Source organism: Gigantopelta aegis, chromosome 1 (genome assembly GCF_016097555.1).
Source record: "Gigantopelta aegis isolate Gae_Host chromosome 1, Gae_host_genome, whole genome shotgun sequence".
In the NCBI taxonomy this organism is placed as follows: Eukaryota; Metazoa; Mollusca; class Gastropoda; order Neomphalida; family Peltospiridae; genus Gigantopelta; species Gigantopelta aegis.
The window spans coordinates 41,914,461-41,937,869 of record NC_054699.1 but is presented as its reverse complement, the minus strand read 5'-3'; the positions used below and the strand labels follow the sequence as shown (position 1 = coordinate 41,937,869).

General features: G+C 39.1%; 1 protein-coding gene across 1 annotated transcript in view; it reads right to left on the bottom strand.

Moving 5' to 3' along the window:
- The window catches only part of LOC121375144 (very long-chain specific acyl-CoA dehydrogenase, mitochondrial-like), a 28,648-nt gene extending 9,480 nt beyond the window's left edge, over positions 1–19,168 (bottom strand). Inside the window, exons 1-10 of the mRNA XM_041502410.1 lie at positions 19,068–19,168; positions 15,234–15,279; positions 13,839–13,911; positions 7,834–7,898; positions 6,366–6,474; positions 5,512–5,606; positions 4,774–4,905; positions 2,431–2,544; positions 1,901–2,081; positions 442–545 (exon numbers count right to left, since the gene is read on the bottom strand). Of these exons, the coding sequence (XP_041358344.1) occupies positions 442–545; positions 1,901–2,081; positions 2,431–2,544; positions 4,774–4,905; positions 5,512–5,606; positions 6,366–6,474; positions 7,834–7,898; positions 13,839–13,911; positions 15,234–15,279; positions 19,068–19,141 (993 nt within the window). The 5' untranslated portion in view covers positions 19,142–19,168. The remainder of the gene's footprint in view (positions 1–441; positions 546–1,900; positions 2,082–2,430; positions 2,545–4,773; positions 4,906–5,511; positions 5,607–6,365; positions 6,475–7,833; positions 7,899–13,838; positions 13,912–15,233; positions 15,280–19,067) is intronic.
- Positions 19,169–23,409: the final 4,241 nt, after the last annotated feature.

The following is a 23,409-nucleotide window of genomic DNA, read 5'->3' as shown; positions in this document are numbered from 1 at the left end:
CGGCGGACCAAATTTACAAAGCCTGTTTGGAATGAGAAAAATCCATGTAGGGCATTTGGTCTTGCAACACAAGCATCTCAAACAAGCATTCTACCAACAGCTAAATCCCAGTCCAATGTTAAAATGAAATCAAATTTGTTTTATTTTGTGACACCAATATGGATTTATTTATCATCGGCTATTGAATGTCAAATATTTGGTATTTCTGCCATATACAGCTCTAAATTTGTTCCATTAGAAGCAAGGGATCTTTTATAATGCACCATATCTCACATACAGGATAACACATACCAAGGCTTTTGATATACCAGTTGTGGTGCACTGGCTGGAACGAGAAACAGCCTAATTAGCCACCGACAGGGAACAATCAAAGACCTAATGATTAAGTACATGTACACAGATGGGGAGTTGGGACGGTAACGTGTTATTTAAAATACTTACGGCCTTCACAATGCAATACTTCATGGTTCCCGATAAGACAGCCGCCATGCCAAATCTTCCATTATTTAAAATGTTCATAGCTACCTTGAAGCCATTCCCCACACCTGTAATAAATAACACAGTTTAAATTTTTACATCAATTCCTACCTCTTAAACATAGGCGCACAGACTCCCATATGTTTAGGGGGACAGGGTGGCATTTGGCCGAATGAAATGAAAATGCCAAAATCTGCATAACAACATTTATTCACATAAGCTTTACTACCAATTACTACACATTTTCACATAAATTATAACTAATATTGAGGGTAGAATGATGGAAATACATGCTAAAAAGGTCTCAGGTTTGCATATTTTGCCTGAATATCTCTATAGTTTTTGCCCAAATTTACTCCAGCATTAGGAACAAATCCCCGTCCCATATACTTATAAACCGTAAACATACTTTAGTACACCGCTTTATTACCCACATGGTTAAATATATCTTATATCAGTGTTACGTCCCGCTAGAACATCAAGTGGGATGTAACACTTCGACGCCACACGATGACATCATCGATTGGTGCATTACAACCGTACTGGTATGTTAATCAAATTAGCTTAGTGATATAAAATATAACTGATTGATGGGTACTATATAGGATATTAAAATCGCTTCCATTTCATAGCATGTTCCTAGTGAAATAAACATGAAGAAATATTTTTCATTGTCACTTAATAAAGCTCATGATAACTAAAAAGTATTTCACTCGGGACATAAACCTGATATGAAATAAAAGCTCATTTAATATCCAATAAATATGACAATAACCAGGTTCTACATGTAACTAATAAACCTGTCTATTTTGAGATAAATAAATTTGAACTTTCAGTTCCATTGTACACTTACATGTACGAACTTAAAACCTTACAATTCTTAATATATACAGCAGGAGTAAATACCTTGCTCATTCAATGACAAAGATAATTTGTGGGCCAGTGGGCCCCTTGGGCTATTTCTCATTCCAGCCAGTGCACCATGACTGGTATATCAAAGGCTGTATTTGAATATCTGGCTTGTAAATGAATACATGTATGTGGCCTTGTAATCGCGTCTTTGGATTGTAATTGAACACCTGGCTTGTTTTTGAATATTTGGCTTATAATTGAATATCTGGTTAGTATGCATATATTTGGCTTGAAATAGAGTTTTTGGCTTGCATAATACCGCTATATTTTTCCATTAGTAGCAAAGGATCTTTTATATGCACCATCCCACAGACAGGATGGCAGATACCAGTCGTGGTACACTGGCTGGAACGAGAAATAGCTCAATGGGCCCACCGACAAGAATCGATCCCAAACCAACCGTGCATAAAGTGAGAGCTTTAATACTGGACTACGTCCCACTCTTGTATAATAGAGTATTTGGCTTGTAATAGAGTATTTGGCGTGTAATCAAGTATTTGCGGTATCTTACCCCCCAGCACGTTTTCCACAGGAATCTTGACATCGTCGAAGTAGACCTCGGCAGTGTTGGACGCCTTGATTCCCATCTTCTTCTCGGGCGGCCCGTTGGTGACACCGCCAAAACTGCGCTCCACAACGAACGCAGTCACCTTGTCCTTCGTCACCTTCGTCTTCTCGTCAGTGACTGGAGTCTGTCAAAGAAGATACTTCATGAGAACTGAGGCTGGACAACCAGCACTGGTTATGACTAGAAATGTTCCAATAATCGATTGTTAACTGAAAATTGACTGGTTTAGCTCTACCAATGTGCAGGCCCTGACCTAGAATTGAAAAGAAGGTAGGAGAAGTGACTTCTCCCTTCACAGAAGAATGAATGTATTATATTTCCGTTTCCGGTGAGTGTCATGTACAAAACGGCGGCAAATATGAATTGGGAAATGCACTGTATACAGTGTACAGTATGTTGACTGGTGTGACGTCAGGCGAGATATCTCGCCTGCAATAGTCAGAAGAATATGGCTGAGAGAAGACTAGACTGACCTGCACGAAGACTGTAAAGACCTCGGCTATTCCTCCGTTGCTGATCCAGATCTTACTCCCGTTCAGGATGTAGTGTTTCCCGTCACTGGACAGAACCGCTTTCGACTGGATAGACTGCAACAACATTAGTAGACTGTTAACACACCACTGTTAGAGAAGGTTGCAATGTGTATGTGTTTTACAATTCTTGTGTTTAAAACAAAAAAGCCCTACGGCTATTCGGTGTCTAACAGCTAAATCCAGGGCATAAAATTTGGCACAAACGATTTTGTCGTTCGTCTGTCGGTTATGCAAAACCAATATCAACATAAACGACCGATCGTTTGTGCAAAAGCTGTAATCGTTTGTCCGAAAATTAAAAAAGATGTGTTGGCTAAAACAAATTCACTGTTTTTGGAAGAAAATAATAAGATAACGGGGCCTACATTGCCGATTGCTGGTTATTTTGGCCGATATAGGATTCGCATAATTTCGGTATTTTCCGTTCAGACCCGGAAGCATTAAACTCAATGCTTCCGGGAAATCCCTGTCTATTATCATTTCATTCAGATTATTGTTTGGCACCAATAAGTACTCCCCTGTAAAAGAACCGATGGGGTTGTGCATTGTAATGTAAATGGGCAGCTTTCAAGTTGGTTCTAGCATACATTTAAAAAAAAAAAAAAAAGGTATTTATGATAGGACATTTGATGGAGAAAAGTTACGAAATTTGTTCATATTGCATTCATGTTTAATTACTGTGATCCATTAAAATTTGCATTTGTATCTGAACTACTGAAGAAAATCGTTCTTGTAAACACTAAAACCGCACGAACGACATATCGGTTGTCTCAAAAATTCAAATTGTATGCATTCATGTTTAATTACTGTGATCCATTAAAATTTGCATTTGTATCTGAACTACTGAAGAAAATCGTTCTTGTAAACACTAAAACCGCACGAACGACATATCGGTTGTCTCAAAAATTCAAATTGTATGCATTCATGTTTAATTACTGTGATCCATTAAAATTTGCATTTGTATCTGAACTACTGAAGAAAATCGTTCTTGTAAACACTAAAACCGCACGAACGACATATCGGTTGTCTCAAAAATTCAAATTGTATGCCCTGTAAATCCCACTCCAATGATAAAGTGAAATAAAATTTGTTTTGTTTATCGACACCAATATGGATTTATTTATTATCGGCTATTAATTTTTTTTTTATTTCTGCCATTAGAAGCAAGGGATCTTTTATAAGCACCATCCCACAGACAGGATAGCACATACCACGGCTTTTGATATACCAGTCGTGGTGCACTGGCTGGAACGACAAATAACCCAATAGACCACACTGAAAGGAATCGATCCTAAACCGACCGTGCATCATGTGAGTGCTCTAACACTGGGCTACGTCCTACCCCTACTTGTAGGGAGGTGCCTAACCACAGCTCAACACACATTCACTCGTTAACCACACAACAACACAAACAGCACTGACCCCACTACCAGGACCAGAAGAAAAGCAGTCTGGCCTTCTGATGAACCCCTGAAGGAAAGAAGTGTTTTATTTAACGACGCACTCAACACATTTTATTTACGGTTATATGGCGTCAGACATATGGTTCAGGACCACACAGATTTTGAGAGGAAACCCGCTGTCGCCGCTACATGGGCTACTCTTCCGATTGGCAGCAAGGGATCTTTTATTTGCACTTCCCACAGGCAGGATAGCACAAACCATGGCCTTTGTTGAACCAGTTATGGATCACTGGTCGGTGCAAGTGGTTTACACCTACCCATTGAGCCTTGCGGAGCACTCACTCAGGGTTTGGAGTCGGTATCTGGATTAAAAATCCCATGCCTTGACTGGGATCCGAACTCAATACCTACCAGCCTGTAGACCGATGGCCTGCCACGACGCCACCGAGGCCGGTAAACCCCTGAAGGAGAAACTATGTGACCCCAAAGAAAACCTGCATTTGTTCAAGCTACTGGTGTCCCTGTCTGTGCGTTCGAAGAAGAAGAAGAACTGCATGAAGTAATTAATGGTGATGTGCAACCTTAAACAAAACAAAAAATGTTTTATTTAACGATGCACTCAACACATTTTATTTAAGGTTATATGGCGTCATACACAAAGATATTGCCACCACTTCATGGGCTACTCTTTTCGATTAGCAACAAGAGATCTTTTATATGCACCATCCCGCAGACAGGATAGTATATACCATGGCCTTTGATATACCAGTCTTGGTGCAATGGCTGGAACGTGAAATAGCCCAATGGGCCCACCGACGGGGATCGATCCCAGACCAACCACTGCGCTAAGTCCCACCCACCCTTAACCAAAGATGCTTACACTGGCGTCCGACCCACTGGACGGTTCCGTCAGACAGAAGGCTGCGATCTGCTCCCCCGACGCCAGCTTCGGCAGGTATTTCTTCTTCTGTTCTGGCGTTCCAAACAACAAGATGCCCTTGAACCCAATCGACTGAAAAAACACACATTCATATTTACAAAATGCAGCCGTGAGCATGGTAATAGTAGTTATTTACTAGCCCAACAATGAATATCACTAGCCACAGGAGTGGGGCTACCATAATCTAGAAGCCCCGTCTGGGACGGCAATACCAGTAGTAGTTATTTACTAGCACAACATTAAATATCACTAGCCACAGGAGTGGGGCTACCATAATCTAGAAACCCCGTCTGGCACGGCAATAGTAGTTATTTACTAGCCCAAAATTGAATATCACTAGCCACAGAAGTGGGGCTACCATAATCTAGAAACCCCGTCTGGTACGGCAATAGTAGTTATTTACTAGCCCAACATCGAATATCACTAGCCAAAGGAGTGGGGCTACCATAATCTAGAAACCCCGTCTGGTACGGCAATAGTAGTTATTTACTAGCCCAACATCGAATATCACTAGCCAAAGGAGTGGGGCTACCATAATCTAGAAACCCCGTCTGGTACGGCAATAGTAGTTATTTACTAGCCCAACATCGAATATCACTAGCCAAAGGAGTGGGGCTACCATAATCTAGAAGCCCTGCCTTGAGAGTTACACAAACGTTTTAACAGCCGCTCACTAACCTGATGGGCGCCCAGTGTTATTCCCACCCCGAGATCGTGCATTCCGACTATTTCCACCACTCGAGCGTACTGAGTGTTAGTCAGGCCGATGCCACCTGGAAACAAACAAAAACATGTAGTAAGCAAATGTTAAATTGTAACACACAAATAGAAAATGGAACTTAAGTAAATGTGCCATTCTCTCTGCATGTAAAAGGTGTCGTGCCGCTACTGGAAAAATGTATCAAGTTTCAACTGAAGGCTGTGTGTCAGAACTATCAAATGTTTGACATCCAATAGCCGATGATTAATTAATCAACGAGCTCTAGTGGTGTCGTTAAACAAAGCCAATTTTAACCAAACACAGCAGAGTGCTAGCCTCCCCAATAATTCTGAATAAAAAATGTTATTGATAGTAAATTTAATTATTGATAGTAAACCTCCTAGTAACTTGGGCGCTATGCGCTCTCGATGTCAGTCAGTCTTCCAACGTCTACTTGCTTCCACTGTGCATGTTAATGGCAGACTGTGTGTCTGAATTACCTAATGTTTAACATTTAATAGACAGTGTTCAAAATAAGCACTTGTCCATTTGTCCTGACAAATGAAAATCTGTCCAGGCAAGCAAAATGTTTCATTTTGAGCAATCAAAAAACATCATTCTTGCACTTGAATAAAATACGCTATTTATTTGGACAAGTGAAAATATTGGCAGACAAGTAGATTCCTACATGTACAGGGGTATTTGTCCAGTGGACTAGTGAAAATTTGTGCTCATTTCTATCGCTGTTAACTGACCATAATTTAGTTGATATACTTCAAGTTGTTTTGTTAAACAAAACATACTTTAACACTGAGCAATATAAAAAGCTTACCCAGATCCTGAGGAACTTGCATCCCGAACGCCCCCATCTCCCGCAATCCTTGCATGGACGTTTCATCAACCTTCTCCAAGCTGTCATTTTTCAGAGCATCATTCTGTTTCTGAAAACAAAAAAACAAAAAAAAACATAACACTCATTCACTCTTTAGTTTGCAGATAAAAGCTTGTTATGTTTGTCTAACATTTGGTAATTCTGACAAATAGTCTCAAGAGAGGAAACCTGCCACATTTTTTTTTTCCATTAGTAGCAAGGGATCTTTTATATGCACCATCCCAGACAGGATAACACATAATAAGGCCTTTGATATACCAGTTGTGGTGCACTAGCTGGAACGAGAAATAACCCATGATTTGTTTACAGGATTTTCTGTGATCGTCAACCTAACTAAACAATATTACAATTCTAATCCAATTAGTAATTCCATGACTTTTACAAGGCTTTAAATATGATTTGTTTACAGGATTTTCTGTGATTATCAACCTAACTAAACAATATTACAATTAGTGATGTTCCAGTGATTGCTTATAATTAAAAATTGATCATTTTGATGATCAGTTATAAACATTCATAATCAATTGTTGACAGCAATGTAAATTATAATTGTTTCCAGTTTAGAAGATGGAATTGATGTTAATATGACAGGATTTTCACTTGTTTTCATGTCAGTAAAGAAATATAACGAATAGATATTAGATATAATATTAGCCATAAACATTATGACAGGTGTGTAGTCATAATTCAAATACTCATTAAGTTCATAAAATTCTAACAAATGGTACAATCGAAAGTTGATAGGTTGGTGCAAACAGATTATAACTCATGATCCATAATGAAGAAAGAAAAAAAATGTTTGGTTTAATGAAACCACTAGAGCACACTGATTAATTAATAATCGGCTATTTGATGTCAAACATTTGATAATTCTAACTTGTAGTCAAGAGAGGAAACCTGCTATAATATTTCTAATGCAGCAAGATGATCCATAATGAAATTCACATACTAATTCCAATGTTTTGATGCAAACTATCCCATCTTTCATGGTTATTTTGACTAGAGAAAAGAAGAACCAATTTTTCATTTTTATAGCCATGTTTGAATAACTAGATAAGTGGGTGGGAGAGAGAGTGTGAGTGGGGTGGAGAGTGGGGTCAGTTGATAATATACATGTACTGGCTGTGTGCCAGATTAAAAGTCTGCCAAAACCTGGAGTAATGTATTTCTGGAAAATAGTCCAGTTATCTACATTTAATTTCATAACAAAATATTTTTTGGGGGCGAGGGATATTCTTAAAAAAACATTGTTTGATGAACTTAGATTAACCGATTGAAATCACTCAAACTGCTTCATTTTTCCACTACGTTTTCGTATTCCTGCCTCTTGTTACTATAATTTTAAAATTATATAAATATAAGACACTGATCGACCGATACTACACTAATTGGATCTATGTCTGCGTACCTCAAAAAACCGCTCAGTTGGATCCACCAACAACTGTAGGGTTTCTTTCTGCTCTTCGGTTAGAGCTGGAATGAGAATACGTAACATGAAGGCATCATACAGTGCTTGTGTTAAACATCTACATGTATCTTGTGTTATATATTTTTTGAAATTCTAGAACCCCTGATGTACATACAGAAGTAGGACTAAGGTCGAGGACAGTCACTTTTCGCACCCTTGTTTTGGCTTCGTACACAGTAAATAAAACATATCCAACGGTAATTTTATGTTGTGACATATTTGATAAAAGGCCCTTTTTATTTCTTTTATCATTTAAAACTTAACATTAATATTTTGTCCAGAATTATGAAACATTAAAAAATACCAACCTGTAAACAGCATTGTCTACTTGTTATAGAAATTTGACAGCTAGGGGTCAAGGTTAGTAGACCAGTTTTTATTTTAATATGGCGAAGCATTGTAATAATATACCTAGTTTAAATTTGAATGATGTCAGTATTCCAATGACATCACTTTGAATCTCCTTACAATAACCATACACTGGGTACATGACGTTTCCGTTTTAAGAATGATGTAAAAATTCCAAGGCAAAATTGCTATCAAAATTTTTTTGTTTGAACATTACTAATGCACCTGAATAATCTTTTGATTTTTTTTTTTTATTGTTTACGAAATATGAATTGCAAGTGAAATTACGGTAAGATATGCTATATTTATTGTGTACAAAACCAAAACAAGGGTGCAAAAAGTGACTGTTGTCGACCATAGTGAATTTTCAATCATGGGTAGTGAATTTTAAGCCGCAAGCACTGGATTGCAGTTCTAGAAAATAAATTTATGACAGTTAATAATTCAGTAGTAGATGTTTATGTATTATGTGCTTTGCTTAGTCAAATAATTCCATACTTCCTTTTGAAATTATAATTGATCAAAGTTTTGACATTATACAAATAATAATAAACATTACTATTTAAATATATCTTAAAATATATCTCTTTATAAGTGTAGATGACAACCAAATGTTCTCCAGAATGCTTTTAGATTTTTTTCGCCCACTTTAGGGGAACTGTCAGGGACAGATAGAAAGGGTTTGTTTGTTTTGTTTAACAATACCACTAAAGCACATTGATTTATTAATCATCGGCTATTGGATGTCAGACATTTGGTAAATTTTTACGTATTAAGTCATTTTTCCATTAGTAGCGAGGCATCTTTTATATGTACCATCCCACAGACAAGATAGCACATACCATGGCCTTTGATATACCAGTTGTGGTGCACTGGCTGGAACAAGAAATAACCCAATGGGCCTACTGACAGGGATCGATCCCAGACAGACCGCACCACAGGCGAGCACTTTACCACTGGGCTACGTCCTGCCCCAGATAGAAAAGGAGCTCATATCAATATCTAACAACAGGCGACAGCTTTACCACTGGGCTACGTCCTGCCCCAGATAGAAAGGAGCTCATATCAATCTAACAACAGGCGACAGCTTTACCACTGGGCTACATCCTGCCCCAGATAGAAAAGGAGCTCATATCAATATCTAACAACAGGCGACAGCTTTACCACTGGGCTACGTCCTGCCCCAGATAGAAAGGAGCTCATATCAATCTAACAACAGGCGACAGCTTTACCACTGGGCTACATCCTGCCCCAGATAGAAAAGGAGCTCATATCAATCTAACAACAGGCGACAGCTTTACCACTGGGCTACATCCTGCCCCAGATAGAAAAGGAGCTCATATCAATCTAACAACAGGCGACAGCTTTACCACTGGGCTACATCCTGCCCCAGATAGAAAAGGAGCTCATATCAATATCTAACAACAGGCGACAGCTTTACCACTGGGCTACGTCCTGCCCCAGATAGAAAGGAGCTCATATCAATATCTAACAACAGGCGACAGCTTTACCACTGGGCTACATCCTGCCCCAGATAGAAAAGGAGCTCATATCAATATCTAACAACAGGCGACAGCTTTACCACTGGGCTACATCCTGCCCCAGATAGAAAAGGAGCTCATATCAATCTAACAACAGGCGACAGCTTTACCACTGGGCTACATCCTGCCCCAGATAGAAAAGGAGCTCATATCAATATCTAACAACAGGCGACAGCTTTACCACTGGGCTACGTCCTGCCCCAGATAGAAAGGAGCTCATATCAATATCTAACAACAGGCGACAGCTTTACCACTGGGCTACATCCTGCCCCAGATAGAAAAGGAGCTCATATCAATATCTAACAACAGGCGACAGCTTTACCACTGGGCTACGTCCTGCCCCAGATAGAAAGGAGCTCATATCAATCTAACAACAGGCGACAGCTTTACCACTGGGCTACGTCCTGCCCCAGATAGAAAGGAGCTCATATCAATCTAACAACAGGCGACAGCTTTACCACTGGGCTACGTCCTGCCCCAGATAGAAAGGAGCTCATATCAATCTAACAACAGGCGACAGCTTTACCACTGGGCTACATCCTGCCCCAGATAGAAAGGAGCTCATATCAATCTAACAACAGGCGACAGCTTTACCACTGGGCTACGTCCTGCCCCAGATAGAAAGGAGCTCATATCAATCTAACAACAGGCGACAGCTTTACCACTGGGCTACATCCTGCCCCAGATAGAAAAGGAGCTCATATCAATATCTAACAACAGGCGACAGCTTTACCACTGGGCTACATCCTGCCCCAGATAGAAAAGGAGCTCATATCAATCTAACAACAGGCGACAGCTTTACCACTGGGCTACATCCTGCCCCGGATAGAAAAGGAGCTCATATCAATATCTAACAACAGGCGACAGCTTTACCACTGGGCTACATCCTGCCCCAGATAGAAAAGGAGCTCATATCAATCTAACAACAGGCGACAGCTTTACCACTGGGCTACATCCTGCCCCGGATAGAAAAGGAGCTCATATCAATCTAACAACAGGCGACAGCTTTACCACTGGGCTACGTCCTGCCCCAGATAGAAAGGAGCTCATATCAATATCTAACAACAGGCGACAGCTTTACCACTGGGCTACATCCTGCCCCAGATAGAAAAGGAGCTCATATCAATATCTAACAACAGGCGACAGCTTTACCACTGGGCTACATCCTGCCCCAGATAGAAAAGGAGCTCATATCAATCTAACAACAGGCGACAGCTTTACCACTGGGCTACATCCTGCCCCAGATAGAAAAGGAGCTCATATCAATATCTAACAACAGGCGACAGCTTTACCACTGGGCTACATCCTGCCCCAGATAGAAAAGGAGCTCATATCAATATCTAACAACAGGCGACAGCTTTACCACTGGGCTACATCCTGCCCCAGATAGAAAAGGAGCTCATATCAATCTAACAACAGGCGACAGCTTTACCACTGGGCTACATCCTGCCCCAGGCGATAGAAAAGGAGCTCATATCAATATCTAACAACAGGCGACAGCTTTACCACTGGGCTACATCCTGCCCCACTGGGCTACATCCTGATAGAAAAGGAGCTCATATCAATATCTAACAACAGGCGACAGCTTTACCACTGGGCTACATCCTGCCCCGGATAGAAAAGGAGCTCATATCAATATCTAACAACAGGCGACAGCTTTACCACTGGGCTACATCCTGCCCCAGATAGAAAAGGAGCTCATATCAATATCTAACAACAGGCGACAGCTTTACCACTGGGCTACATCCTGCCCCAGATAGAAAAGGAGCTCATATCAATCTAACAACAGGCGACAGCTTTACCACTGGGCTACATCCTGCCCCAGATAGAAAAGGAGCTCATATCAATATCTAACAACAGGCGACAGCTTTACCACTGGGCTACGTCCTGCCCCAGATAGAAAGGAGCTCATATCAATATCTAACAACAGGCGACAGCTTTACCACTGGGCTACATCCTGCCCCAGATAGAAAAGGAGCTCATATCAATATCTAACAACAGGCGACAGCTTTACCACTGGGCTACATCCTGCCCCAGATAGAAAGGAGCTCATATCAATCTAACAACAGGCGACAGCTTTACCACTGGGCTACATCCTGCCCCAGATAGAAAAGGAGCTCATATCAATCTAACAACAGGCGACAGCTTTACCACTGGGCTACGTCCTGCCCCAGATAGAAAAGGAGCTCATATCAATATCTAACAACAGGCGACAGCTTTACCACTGGGCTACATCCTGCCCCAGATAGAAAGGAGCTCATATCAATCTAACAACAGGCGACAGCTTTACCACTGGGCTACGTCCTGCCCCAGATAGAAAGGAGCTCATATCAATCTAACAACAGGCGACAGCTTTACCACTGGGCTACATCCTGCTTTACCACCCAGATAGAAAAGGAGCTCATATCAATATCTAACAACAGGCGACAGCTTTACCACTGGGCTACATCCTGCCCCAGATAGAAAAGGAGCTCATATCAATCTAACAACAGGCGACAGCTTTACCACTGGGCTACATCCTGCCCCAGATAGAAAAGGAGCTCATATCAATATCTAACAACAGGCGACAGCTTTACCACTGGGCTACATCCTGCCCCAGATAGAAAAGGAGCTCATATCAATATCTAACAACAGGCGACAGCTTTACCACTGGGCTACATCCTGCCCCGGATAGAAAAGGAGCTCATATCAATCTAACAACAGGCGACAGCTTTACCACTGGGCTACATCCTGCCCCGGATAGAAAAGGAGCTCATATCAATATCTAACAACAGGCGACAGCTTTACCACTGGGCTACATCCTGCCCCGGATAGAAAAGGAGCTCATATCAATCTAACAACAGGCGACAGCTTTACCACTGGGCTACATCCTGCCCCGGATAGAAAAGGAGCTCATATCAATATCTAACAACAGGCGACAGCTTTACCACTGGGCTACATCCTGCCCCAGATAGAAAAGGAGCTCATATCAATATCTAACAACAGGCGACAGCTTTACCACTGGGCTACATCCTGCCCCGGATGGAAAAGGAGCTCATATCAATCTAACAACAGGCGACAGCTTTACCACTGGGCTACATCCTGCCCCGGATAGAAAAGGAGCTCATATCAATATCTAACAACAGGCGACAGCTTTACCACTGGGCTACATCCTGCCCCGGATAGAAAAGGAGCTCATATCAATATCTAACAACAGGCGACAGCTTTACCACTGGGCTACATCCTGCCCCGGATAGAAAAGGAGCTCATATCAATATCTAACAACAGGCGACAGCTTTACCACTGGGCTACATCCTGCCCCGGATGGAAAAGGAGCTCATATCAATCTAACAAAAGGCGACAGCTTTACCACTGGGCTACATCCTGCCCCAGATAGAAAGGAGCTCATATCAATCTAACAACAGGCGACAGCAGATAGAAAGGAGCTCATATCAATCTAACAACAGGCGACAGCTTTACCACTGGGCTACGTCCTGCCCCAGATGGAAAAGGAGCTCATATCAATATCTAACAACAGGCGACAGCTTTACCACTGAGCTACATCCTGCCCCGGATAGAAAAGGAGCTCATATCAATATCTAACAACAGGCGACAGCTTTACCACTGGGCTACATCCTGCCCCAGATAGAAAGGAGCTCATATCAATCTAACAACAGGCGACAGCTTTACCACTGGGCTACGTCCTGCCCCAGATGGAAAAGGAGCTCATATCAATATCTAACAACAGGCGACAGCTTTACCACTGAGCTACATCCTGCCCCGGATAGAAAAGGAGCTCATATCAATATCTAACAACAGGCGACAGCTTTACCACTGGGCTACATCCTGCCCCAGATAGAAAGGAGCTCATATCAATCTACCTTTAAACTGTTTCAGATTTAAAAGGATAGAACATACCACAGCCTTTGATATACCAGTTGTGGTGCACTGGCTGGAATGAGAAACAGCCCAATGGAGATCGATGCCAGACAGACCACTTCAAGCGAGCACTTTACCCCTGGGAGCCTGGATGCACCTCTAAATTGTTTCAGATTTACAATTTAAGATATGTGTTACCTTCAGGAAAAGGAAAAACTTGATCCGACTGAATCTTCCCTCGAAACAAGTTCATGCAAAATGACTTGGAGTCCTACACACAATGTAGAAAAATAAATGCAATTAATAAACAAGCAACCACCAAACATTATCAATATACGTTTTTATTTAAAGTAAATTATATAATTATGAATTTTTGCTGAATCACATGGACATGTCGAATTTCAGCCCTCTAAGAAATTATGCCCGAAACCTTAGTGGTATAGGGGCATGTTAAAAGGAACTCTCTCTCTCTGAAAAATTAAAGTGTGTGTAAATAATTTATGATAGTGTACAGGGTTACTGAAAATGTCAGATATTTTATGTGTCCCACGGGATGCAGTATCTCTATTTTTGTGGGCCCAGTTAAGTTTTAATGCATCTTATACACAAGTTTTGTACATCCGGTAAACCCCTGTGGGTTATATCTAAACATTTCAGGTACTAGTGACCCATTTTCACTTTGCATAACCCTTTTCCACCATGTAAATGATGTTCAGGGCTTTATAACAGGACCTAATCTAGTCGGCGAAATGGGCAGATTTTTTGCTGAAAGTCGGCTAAATCTACGAGTTATTACCAGCCGTGAGAAGTCAAAGTCGCCGTTAAATATTGGACCTAATCAAATTTCAAAAATACTAATTATTACTTTCATTTTAACATGATGATACATTAATTATCAATTAATTACTAATATCATGTTTTACTACAGGAAGTAGTGGTATCTTATATCAAAATATATTGATTTGAACTGTGTGTACAATTTGGACCATTTTCCGAAATTAATGCAGAACATGAAGAAACATTCAGGGGTGGGAATTGGTGAACTGTAAAAACAGAGGAAATCTAGAGGGGTCCCGGAAATTCTTGAAATCCTAGGTTAAAATCTGTGTCATCTGACACATTTTGGAATAAGAGACAATTAAAATGTGAGGAAACGCAATGTTCCATGAGAGGAAAACAGCTGATCTGAGGAGAATTCCAACCCCTGAACATTACGAAATGTTCCAATAAATGTTAATTTTGCCAATTTTTATCAAACTTTTCCTATTTCTCCTGGTAATGGAGAAGTCACTTAGTCCAACTTTCTCCATTCTAGATTAAGGTCTGTATAGTAACTCTCCACATCAACTTGCACTACAGGACAAGTCTAACTCTAAATTTACTTGTATAATCTAAAATGTATAATCTAAAATGTATATGTACTCATCAAACATAAAAAACATTCTATCAGAAAGAATCAAGCAATATGCAGTAACTCATTAGCAGCAAAAACAGGATAATTAAAACAAATCGTCCCATCCCTAATTAAGGCACGAACCAAAAATATCTTTATTTTAATGTCACTAGCACCACAAAAACTGACAGGAAAATTACCTTTTTTGGATCTGTACTTGCAGCACATGTTTGTTGAAAGACGACTCTGTAAAATATTAAAGGTTAAATTTATAACAATAACACAGGCCATAGGATTTCAAATTTCATGGGAAACACTTTTTCGGATCCATGCCTTGTGATCATGGGAACCCATTGTAAACTTTTTTTTTTAAATAATTATATATGTTAATTTTGCCAATTTTTATCAAACTTCTCCTATTTCTCCTGGTAATGGAGAATTCACTTTGTCCAACTTTCTCCATTATATATATGTGTATATATATATACACACACACACACAGGGCTTCTATAATTTTTTGTAAAATCCACTAGCCATGGGATCAATGATTAAAAGATTTTACCTGCCACAATTACAAATTCACTACCCCTACTTTACTTTAAGTTAATACAGTTTTACTAAATAATAGTAATAATCAGATATGTCGCCTAAAGAGGGAGATAGAGCTTAAAAACTCCAACATTGGGGGCTTGAGGTGGGGGCAGAGTATTCATATTTACAAAATAAGACTTTAAACTGCAACATTTAACAAAAACAAAAATTCATTAGCCATCGGGCATGGCGATAGTAGTTATTTACTAGCCCAGCATTGAATATCACTAGCCAAGGGAGTGGGGCTATCAGAATCTACAAGCTCTGATACACAAATTTATACACATGTATTATTTTGGTTGAATCACTCAATATAATAAACATAGGAAACAAAATTCAGTTCCATGATTTTACGGATACACTACCGAGACATAGGGCTAGTAAATATATACACCAAATTATCTGTTAAAACTTAAAACCTTGCAGAATCCTAGTTATTTTCTAACAAAATATCAATTATTCAATGAATTTATTTCATCAAATTAAAATAAAATTTGCCACTTGTTTTTAAAGTTCGCAATTGGTGAATTTGACGACTGCCACAGCTAGCCCTGAAGACAGTACTGGAAACAATCGTTTCCTTGAAATCTGAAGGCCTGTAATAATTGTATCAAATGAAACGTGTCATTAAACAAACATTCCTTTCTCTGTTTTTTTTATAATCAACAAAGTATCTCTCCTGCAGTCCCTTTATCTCTACACTTAAGTACTTGAATGTATTAAACCCCACTGTATCATCGTTATCTCTCTTTAAGTTTATACTTAATACAAGTACAACTATTACAGGTGTATTTTCATATGATGAAGGGTCTTCAATGTTCGAGATTAATGGTATCCTGATATAACGTGGATACCAGATTTTAATTTTGGTTGACGGACTTCAAGAAACCAGTATCCCACCTGAATACCATATGTTGGGGTTTTTAATCCTTAGTTTTTATTTTTCGTTTAAACAGTGAGTCATCATTTACAGACGAGGTTAACAGTATTTTTGAGCTCGTACCCAGACCAATGCTATGCCGTAACAATATTTCTCCAAATTTGTATCCAGCCTAACGCTACACTGGAGACTTAGAACTAATAAGTCGCTATTGCTTTTGTTGTGATGTGCCCTTCCAGTCTAAGTGTTCCTTCATTAGGCCTAGTAATTCCAAAGTCGATAAAAACACTGAAAAGGCAAGTACCCATTACAGAATTTTTTTCAACCAATACAGCCTTTTTATTTATTAAAATTAAAATTGGCTTGCTTGCTCTATTTGAATGTTAGGTAACTGTATCCAAAAGTGGGATACTAAATTCTCAGGTGGGATACCAGATTTTGAAATGTTATTATATCCATCTGGGACCCTGCCCAAAACATTTTAATCTCGAACACTGGTCATTCAACAATAACATGTATATTAAAGGGACATTCCTGAGTTTGCAGCATTGTAAGATGTTTCCGACTAATAAAATATTTCTATGATTAAACTTACATATTAAATATAGTTTCTTGTTTAGAATATCAGTGTCTATATATTCAATGTGTTTCTGGTCGTCTTAATATTTGTAAGAAGCCCAAACTGAATTTTGTCTTCAAATAATTTCATACGTACGAAAAAAAAATATTTTTGGAAATAAAACGAAATTTAACCTAGTACAAATATTAGAACGATCAGAAACACGTTTAATATACAGCCACTAATATTGTAAACAAGAAATATATTTAATATGTAAGTTTAATCGTAGAAATATTTTATTAGTCGATAACATCTTAAAACATTGCAGCAAACTCAGGAATGTCCCTTTAAAAGGTTCAGGAGTGGAGTGTGGATAATAGTATTGTCAAAGCAACCCCTGCAATTGCCCACGGCTATCGGCAATGCCGTGGATTTTTTCATTCTCCACAGCACTTTCTTTTGCTATGGACCACATTAGATCCCCCCCCCCCCCCCCCCCCCCCCCACTGCTTGTTTTTTGCCGAGGACGTTTTCTTAATTGCAGGGGTTGGATAGGGAAGCTTAAATCTAATCATATCTTTTTGTAAATAATAATAACAATGTTTATTTATAGTTTAAAGTTTCGGGGAAGCCTCTGTCAGACAACAATGTATTACAAATTTGTGGGCGGTCTCCAACTTAGCTGTGAACGTCATACTTGACGTGCGTAATGTTGGGAGTCCCGACAGTCGGACCTATCAATCGGCACGCCCACATTCCTTAAAGAAGGGTTTCAAAACACTGGTCATCCTGTCCTGGGCCCATATTTTCAAAGCCATCTAAGTGCTACGAAATCGTAAAACTATCGTAGGTTATGACGTCACTACAGCACACACCATAGTGACGTCATAGTTTATGATAGTTTTACGATTTCGTAGGCTAAGATTTTTAAAAAAAAAATGGGCCCTGGATAGAGGAGCTGGCGAAAGTCAACACCTGCGTTACAACAGCTTGCTCTCAATGTGCACATTAAGCCCTATAGATGATCTGACCTAACACCTGGGGTTCTTGTTCGGTTCTTTGGATATTTAGAACTTTTTTAGTTGTCATATACATTTTATAACCTTATACATATGTGTTGCATATTTATCGATTAACTAAACTTGGTGTCCAGTTTCACGGGCTGAAACTAGGGTCTGTGCCTATATGTATATTCTTTTGTTTCAAACATCTGATGAACTATACATACTTGAAAGACCACACTCCAAATGTTTATTTGTTTACTATGAGGGTGGGTCCAGCTAGTAATTAACTTTTCAAAAGGGGTGGGGGTAATCTTCTAAGCTGGAGGGGGTGAGGGACAGTGCTATTGGTCTCCCCATTCCATTGGGTAGGCAAGTCTTTCCTCTTTGTTTTTCTCCCTTAATAGTTTTTTTTAATATTTGTTAGGGTTAGGAACTTATAGTTGGTCCCATCCTCATTCAAAAAAGTTGTTTTTTTGTAAATAATTTCAGTTCAAATGGTTTGACATAAGAAAAGTAAATGTGTTTTGGAAATAATTGGAAAAAAAACCTATTTTTTGTGTGCAATTTAGAAAACAATTGGCTCGGAAATAAATTACTTGTAGTAAATTCCATAGTATGAAAAAAAGTCTTCCTTCGGGGACGATATAAGGTTAGGTTGGAATTTTGTTTTAGATCACCAATAACTGAATAAACATTATTATTTAAACATGAAATATTTTTTGTTTTAATAATGTCAGTGGGGAAGGTGTATGTGGGGGTGGAGTGTGGTTTCGTTGAGCGTCTCAAACAAAGAGTCTATAATATGTCTACTTCATTAAGTGACCGATGACCTATTCACCTCCAAAACAAAACGCTAAGCCTAATGCGTGATTACTGCTGTGTTACCAATGTCCAGTATGGGTCAAAGTCCAACTTGTTGCCAAAGTTTCCAAACTCTGAAGTTATAATTTCAGTAACATCACAATCATATTAATGAATTAAGAATTTTAAATGAAATCACCCTGTATGTCTTGATAGAACTGTACTGTCGGCATTTCGCACCAGCCTGGCCAAATAACGTGTGGATCGCAACATTTTGACAACCGAAAACAACTTTCTCCACACACCAACGTGACGGACGGAGCATGCGCCAAGCCTGTCTCTGACTAAACATCCGCTTTACACAGGGGTGGTCTCAAAGACATAAATGAAGAATTTATGGATTGAATGAATGTAATTAATTGATGTTTAACGACACCACAGCACAAAAATAGGCATCGATAATGCAGTGCAACTTTGTCAATATATGAGCTTTTAAAACATAAATTTATTGCATAAAGCATACTTAGATACATTAATAAATTTTAATTACCGAAAGCTGCCGTTGGGTTTGTTACTGTACTATTACAATAGACTATAATCACTAAAAATCAAAAATAACTAAGCTTAGTAAATTTGTAGACCACACAAACTATATTTCCGTTCATCTCAGACCGTTCTGAAACAAAATAAACTAATATTAAAGGATGTTGCATCTGTAGCATGATTTTGTGAAGCTTAAACATATATGTTTGGCAAATAACCTTTTTTTTTTAAAAGAAGGTTTTTTTAATCCATTAGCACCGACTCAGTAATTATAGAAGTTTTGATATGTGGTGAGATTAGCTGCATCATGATGATTACTGATTACCGTCAATGACGTGTTGAAAAGTTTGTTTTGTTTAACGACATCACTAGAGCACATTGGTTGACTAATTTTTGACTATTGGATGTCAAACGTTTGGTAATGTTTACGTATAGTCTTAGAGAGGAAACCTGCTACATTAGTTCATTGTTAGCAAGGGATCTTTTATATGCACTACTGGCCTTGGTGGTGTCGTGGTTAAGCCTGAGGCTGGTAGGTACTGGGTTCATAGCCCGGTACCTGTTCCCACCCAGAGTGATTTTTAATGACTCATTGGGTAGGTATAAGACCACTACACCCTCATCTCTCTCACTAACAATAAATTAAAATGAAATGAAATTATATGCACTATCCCACAGACAGGATAGCACATACCACTACTTTTGATATACCAGTAGTCATGCACTGGCTGGAACGTGATAATGAAAGAATGAATAAATACCTGGAACAAGAAATAGCCCAATGGGCCCACCGACAAGGATCAACCCTGGACCAACCACACATTAATGACTCCTCCATTGATTTACACACAGGAATACTCCTACATAGTGGAGAATGTATGAGGAGGTGTGGATTCGTGAAAAATAATTCACAAGCCATGTAGGGTTTCACGCAGTCATCATTACATCATACTGAAATGCTGCAATTTTATTATTAATCTTAACAGTTATTTTGTTTTTAATTTTTTCAAAATGTAAAACGTGAATTTTTTAATAACATTCAAACGGTAGAACTGTAGCATGTTGAGGAACATTTTGACAGGTACAAGTCTTTATCACATCGACAGTGATCATTTCCTCTCCTAAAGGTAGTACTAAACCAAATAACATATGGCTGGGTCAAAGTTTGATGTTCACCAAACGTTTCATAGAGTAGTTAATACCACGTCCTGTCATTGGTGACAAATGTGAGTGTTTTTGTTGTAAAAAACCCAGTTAGTTTTATCTGGGCAAAAAAGGTATGCAATTTTATTTCATCTAGTATCACTGTGTCAAGTAGTCTTGTGCTTGAAACATTTAAGTATCTGTACAAAAAAAATACAATTTGTTTTCCGGAACTAGGGTAATCATAGATGCTACCCGTTATCTCTGAAATGAGCAGCTTAACCCCCAACTTTTCCTGATTTACTTTAAGGGTGATGGGTGGTAATATTTATATCTGTGTGTCGATTGATATGTTCTAGCTAGTTTTATCCACATTACTATTGTTGTCTATTAATTAAGCTAACTCAAACAAATAACCAGCACATGATTACATAAAACTAAAATTCAAGTCATTTACCATCTACTTTTAATTCTGTGCAATAATAAATACATATATAACCATTACATTCCAGATGCGGATCCAGGGTGGGTGCCGAGAGTGCATACCCATACCCATACCTAGCCCCACCCCTACTCCCTTGAACTTTTAAATACCCACAAAATCCTGTTCAAATTAAATGACGATATGACTAATTTTAAGACCAGTTCTGTTACATCACCAATGGAAGGTGTGGCCTCATATTAAATGTGCTATTCAAAGTTGGGTGTACTTTGAACTTCGATATGGTAAGGTGGGTGGAACGCAGCCCATTGGTAAAGTGCTCGCCCGATGTACGGTTGATCTAGGATCAATCTTCATCGGTGGCTCATTGGGCCATTTCTCGTTCCAGCCAGTGCACCATGAGTGGTATATCAACGGTTGTGGCATGTGCTATCCTGTCTATGTGATGGTGCATATAAAAGATCCCATGCTACTACTGGATAAATGTTGTGGGTTTTCTCTACATGTCAAACTTAACAAATGTTTGACATCCAGAAACCTGCTAAACATATTCTGTTAGTAGCAAAATATATTTTATATATGCACCATCCCACAGACAGGACAGCACATACCACAGCCTTTGATATACCAGTCATGATGCACTGGCTGGAATGAGAAATAACCCAATGGGTCCACCGACGGGGATCGATCCCACACCCACCGCACATCAGGCGAGCGCTTTATATCTGGGCTACATCCCGTCCCTTTTCCCACACCAAGTGCCATACAAGTTGAGAAGCACAAGCTTTTCACAAAGTGACAAAAAAGCCTATATTGTGCATTCAGATTGTGTGGTGGAGGCATTTAGCTCAGTCGTTTGGGCACTCGCTTGATGTGCTTATGTCGCAGGATCAAACCACGTCAGTTGATCGATTCAACCGACTGGGGTTTTTTTCTCATCTGATTGATCTTAGACTGACTGATATATCAAAGGAAGGAAGGAAATGTTTTAACGACGCACTCAACACATTTTATTTATGGTTATATGGTGTCGCATATAATGGTTAAAGATCACACAGATATTGAGAGAGGTAACTCCCTGTCGCCATTTCATGTGCTACTCTTTTCGATTAGCAGCAAGGGATCTTTTATATGCACCATCCCACAGACAGGATAGTACATACCACTGCCTTTGTTACACCAGTTGTGGAGCACTGGTTGGAATTAGAAATAGCTCAATGTGGCCACTGACGGGGATCGATCCTAAACTGACCGCGGATCAAGTGAGCACTTTATCATTAGGCGACATTCCCCTCCCCTGTACAATAAAACAACCAAAACATTAGATAAATGAACATATTTTAATTCTCTACATGACAAGAATAACACTGGTTTACAAGAACATACTTTAATACTCTTCATGACAACAAGAATAAAATGGTTTACATGAACATACTTTAATACTCTTCATGACAACAAGAATAACACTGGTTTACAAGAACATACTTTAATACTCTTCATGACAACAAGAATAACATTGGTTTACATGAACGTGAACAAGAATAATACAACACAGGCCTGTATTAAAAAATACTGTTCTCATTTATAAAACAAAGAAATAATTTAAAATGGCGATGCAGGGAACGATATTTTAAAATATTAGGTAACCGGAAGTCAGTTCACGCGAGTTTTACCTAGGCAGCAAAATGTTGAGTTATGCAAACTGTATTTGCGTAGCTTATGCAAAGTGTTGAGTTATGCAAACTGTATTTGTGTAGCCTACTATGCAACGTGTTGAGTTGTGCAAATTTTATTTGATTAGTATATGCAACTGCCTCAAACTTGCATTGAAATGTTATCTTCTGAAGTTTGCAATGTTTAATTTCAGGCCTGGTGATTTTAAAATGTTCAGTCTAGGCTCAATAGTCTACTATTACTATTTGTTAATGAGGCCTTCATTGGGCTCCTGCAAATTGTCAAAAGTTAAAAAGTTTGTTTTGTTTAATGACACCACTGGAGCACATTGATTAATTTATCATTGACTACTGGATGTCAAACATTTGGTAATTCTGACTCGAAGTCATCAGAGAAAACCCGATACATTTTTCTTAATGCAGAAAGGGACCTTTTATATGCACTTTCCCACAGACAGGAAAGCACATACCAAGGTCCTTGACCAGTTGTGGTGCACTGGTTGGAACGAGAAACAATCCAATCAGTTGAATGGATCCACTGAGATGATTTGATCCTATGACGCAAGCACCTCAGGCGAGCACTCAACCGACTGAGCTAAATCCTGCCCCCATTGCCAAAAGTCTACTGTACTCGGGTAAAATCCAAGTTTTGTTAATGCATTAAATACAGGACATCATAATAGATGGTTGTAATGGGTTAAGTAAAACGATATGAGTTACTTTCAATTGTTTCTTGTAAC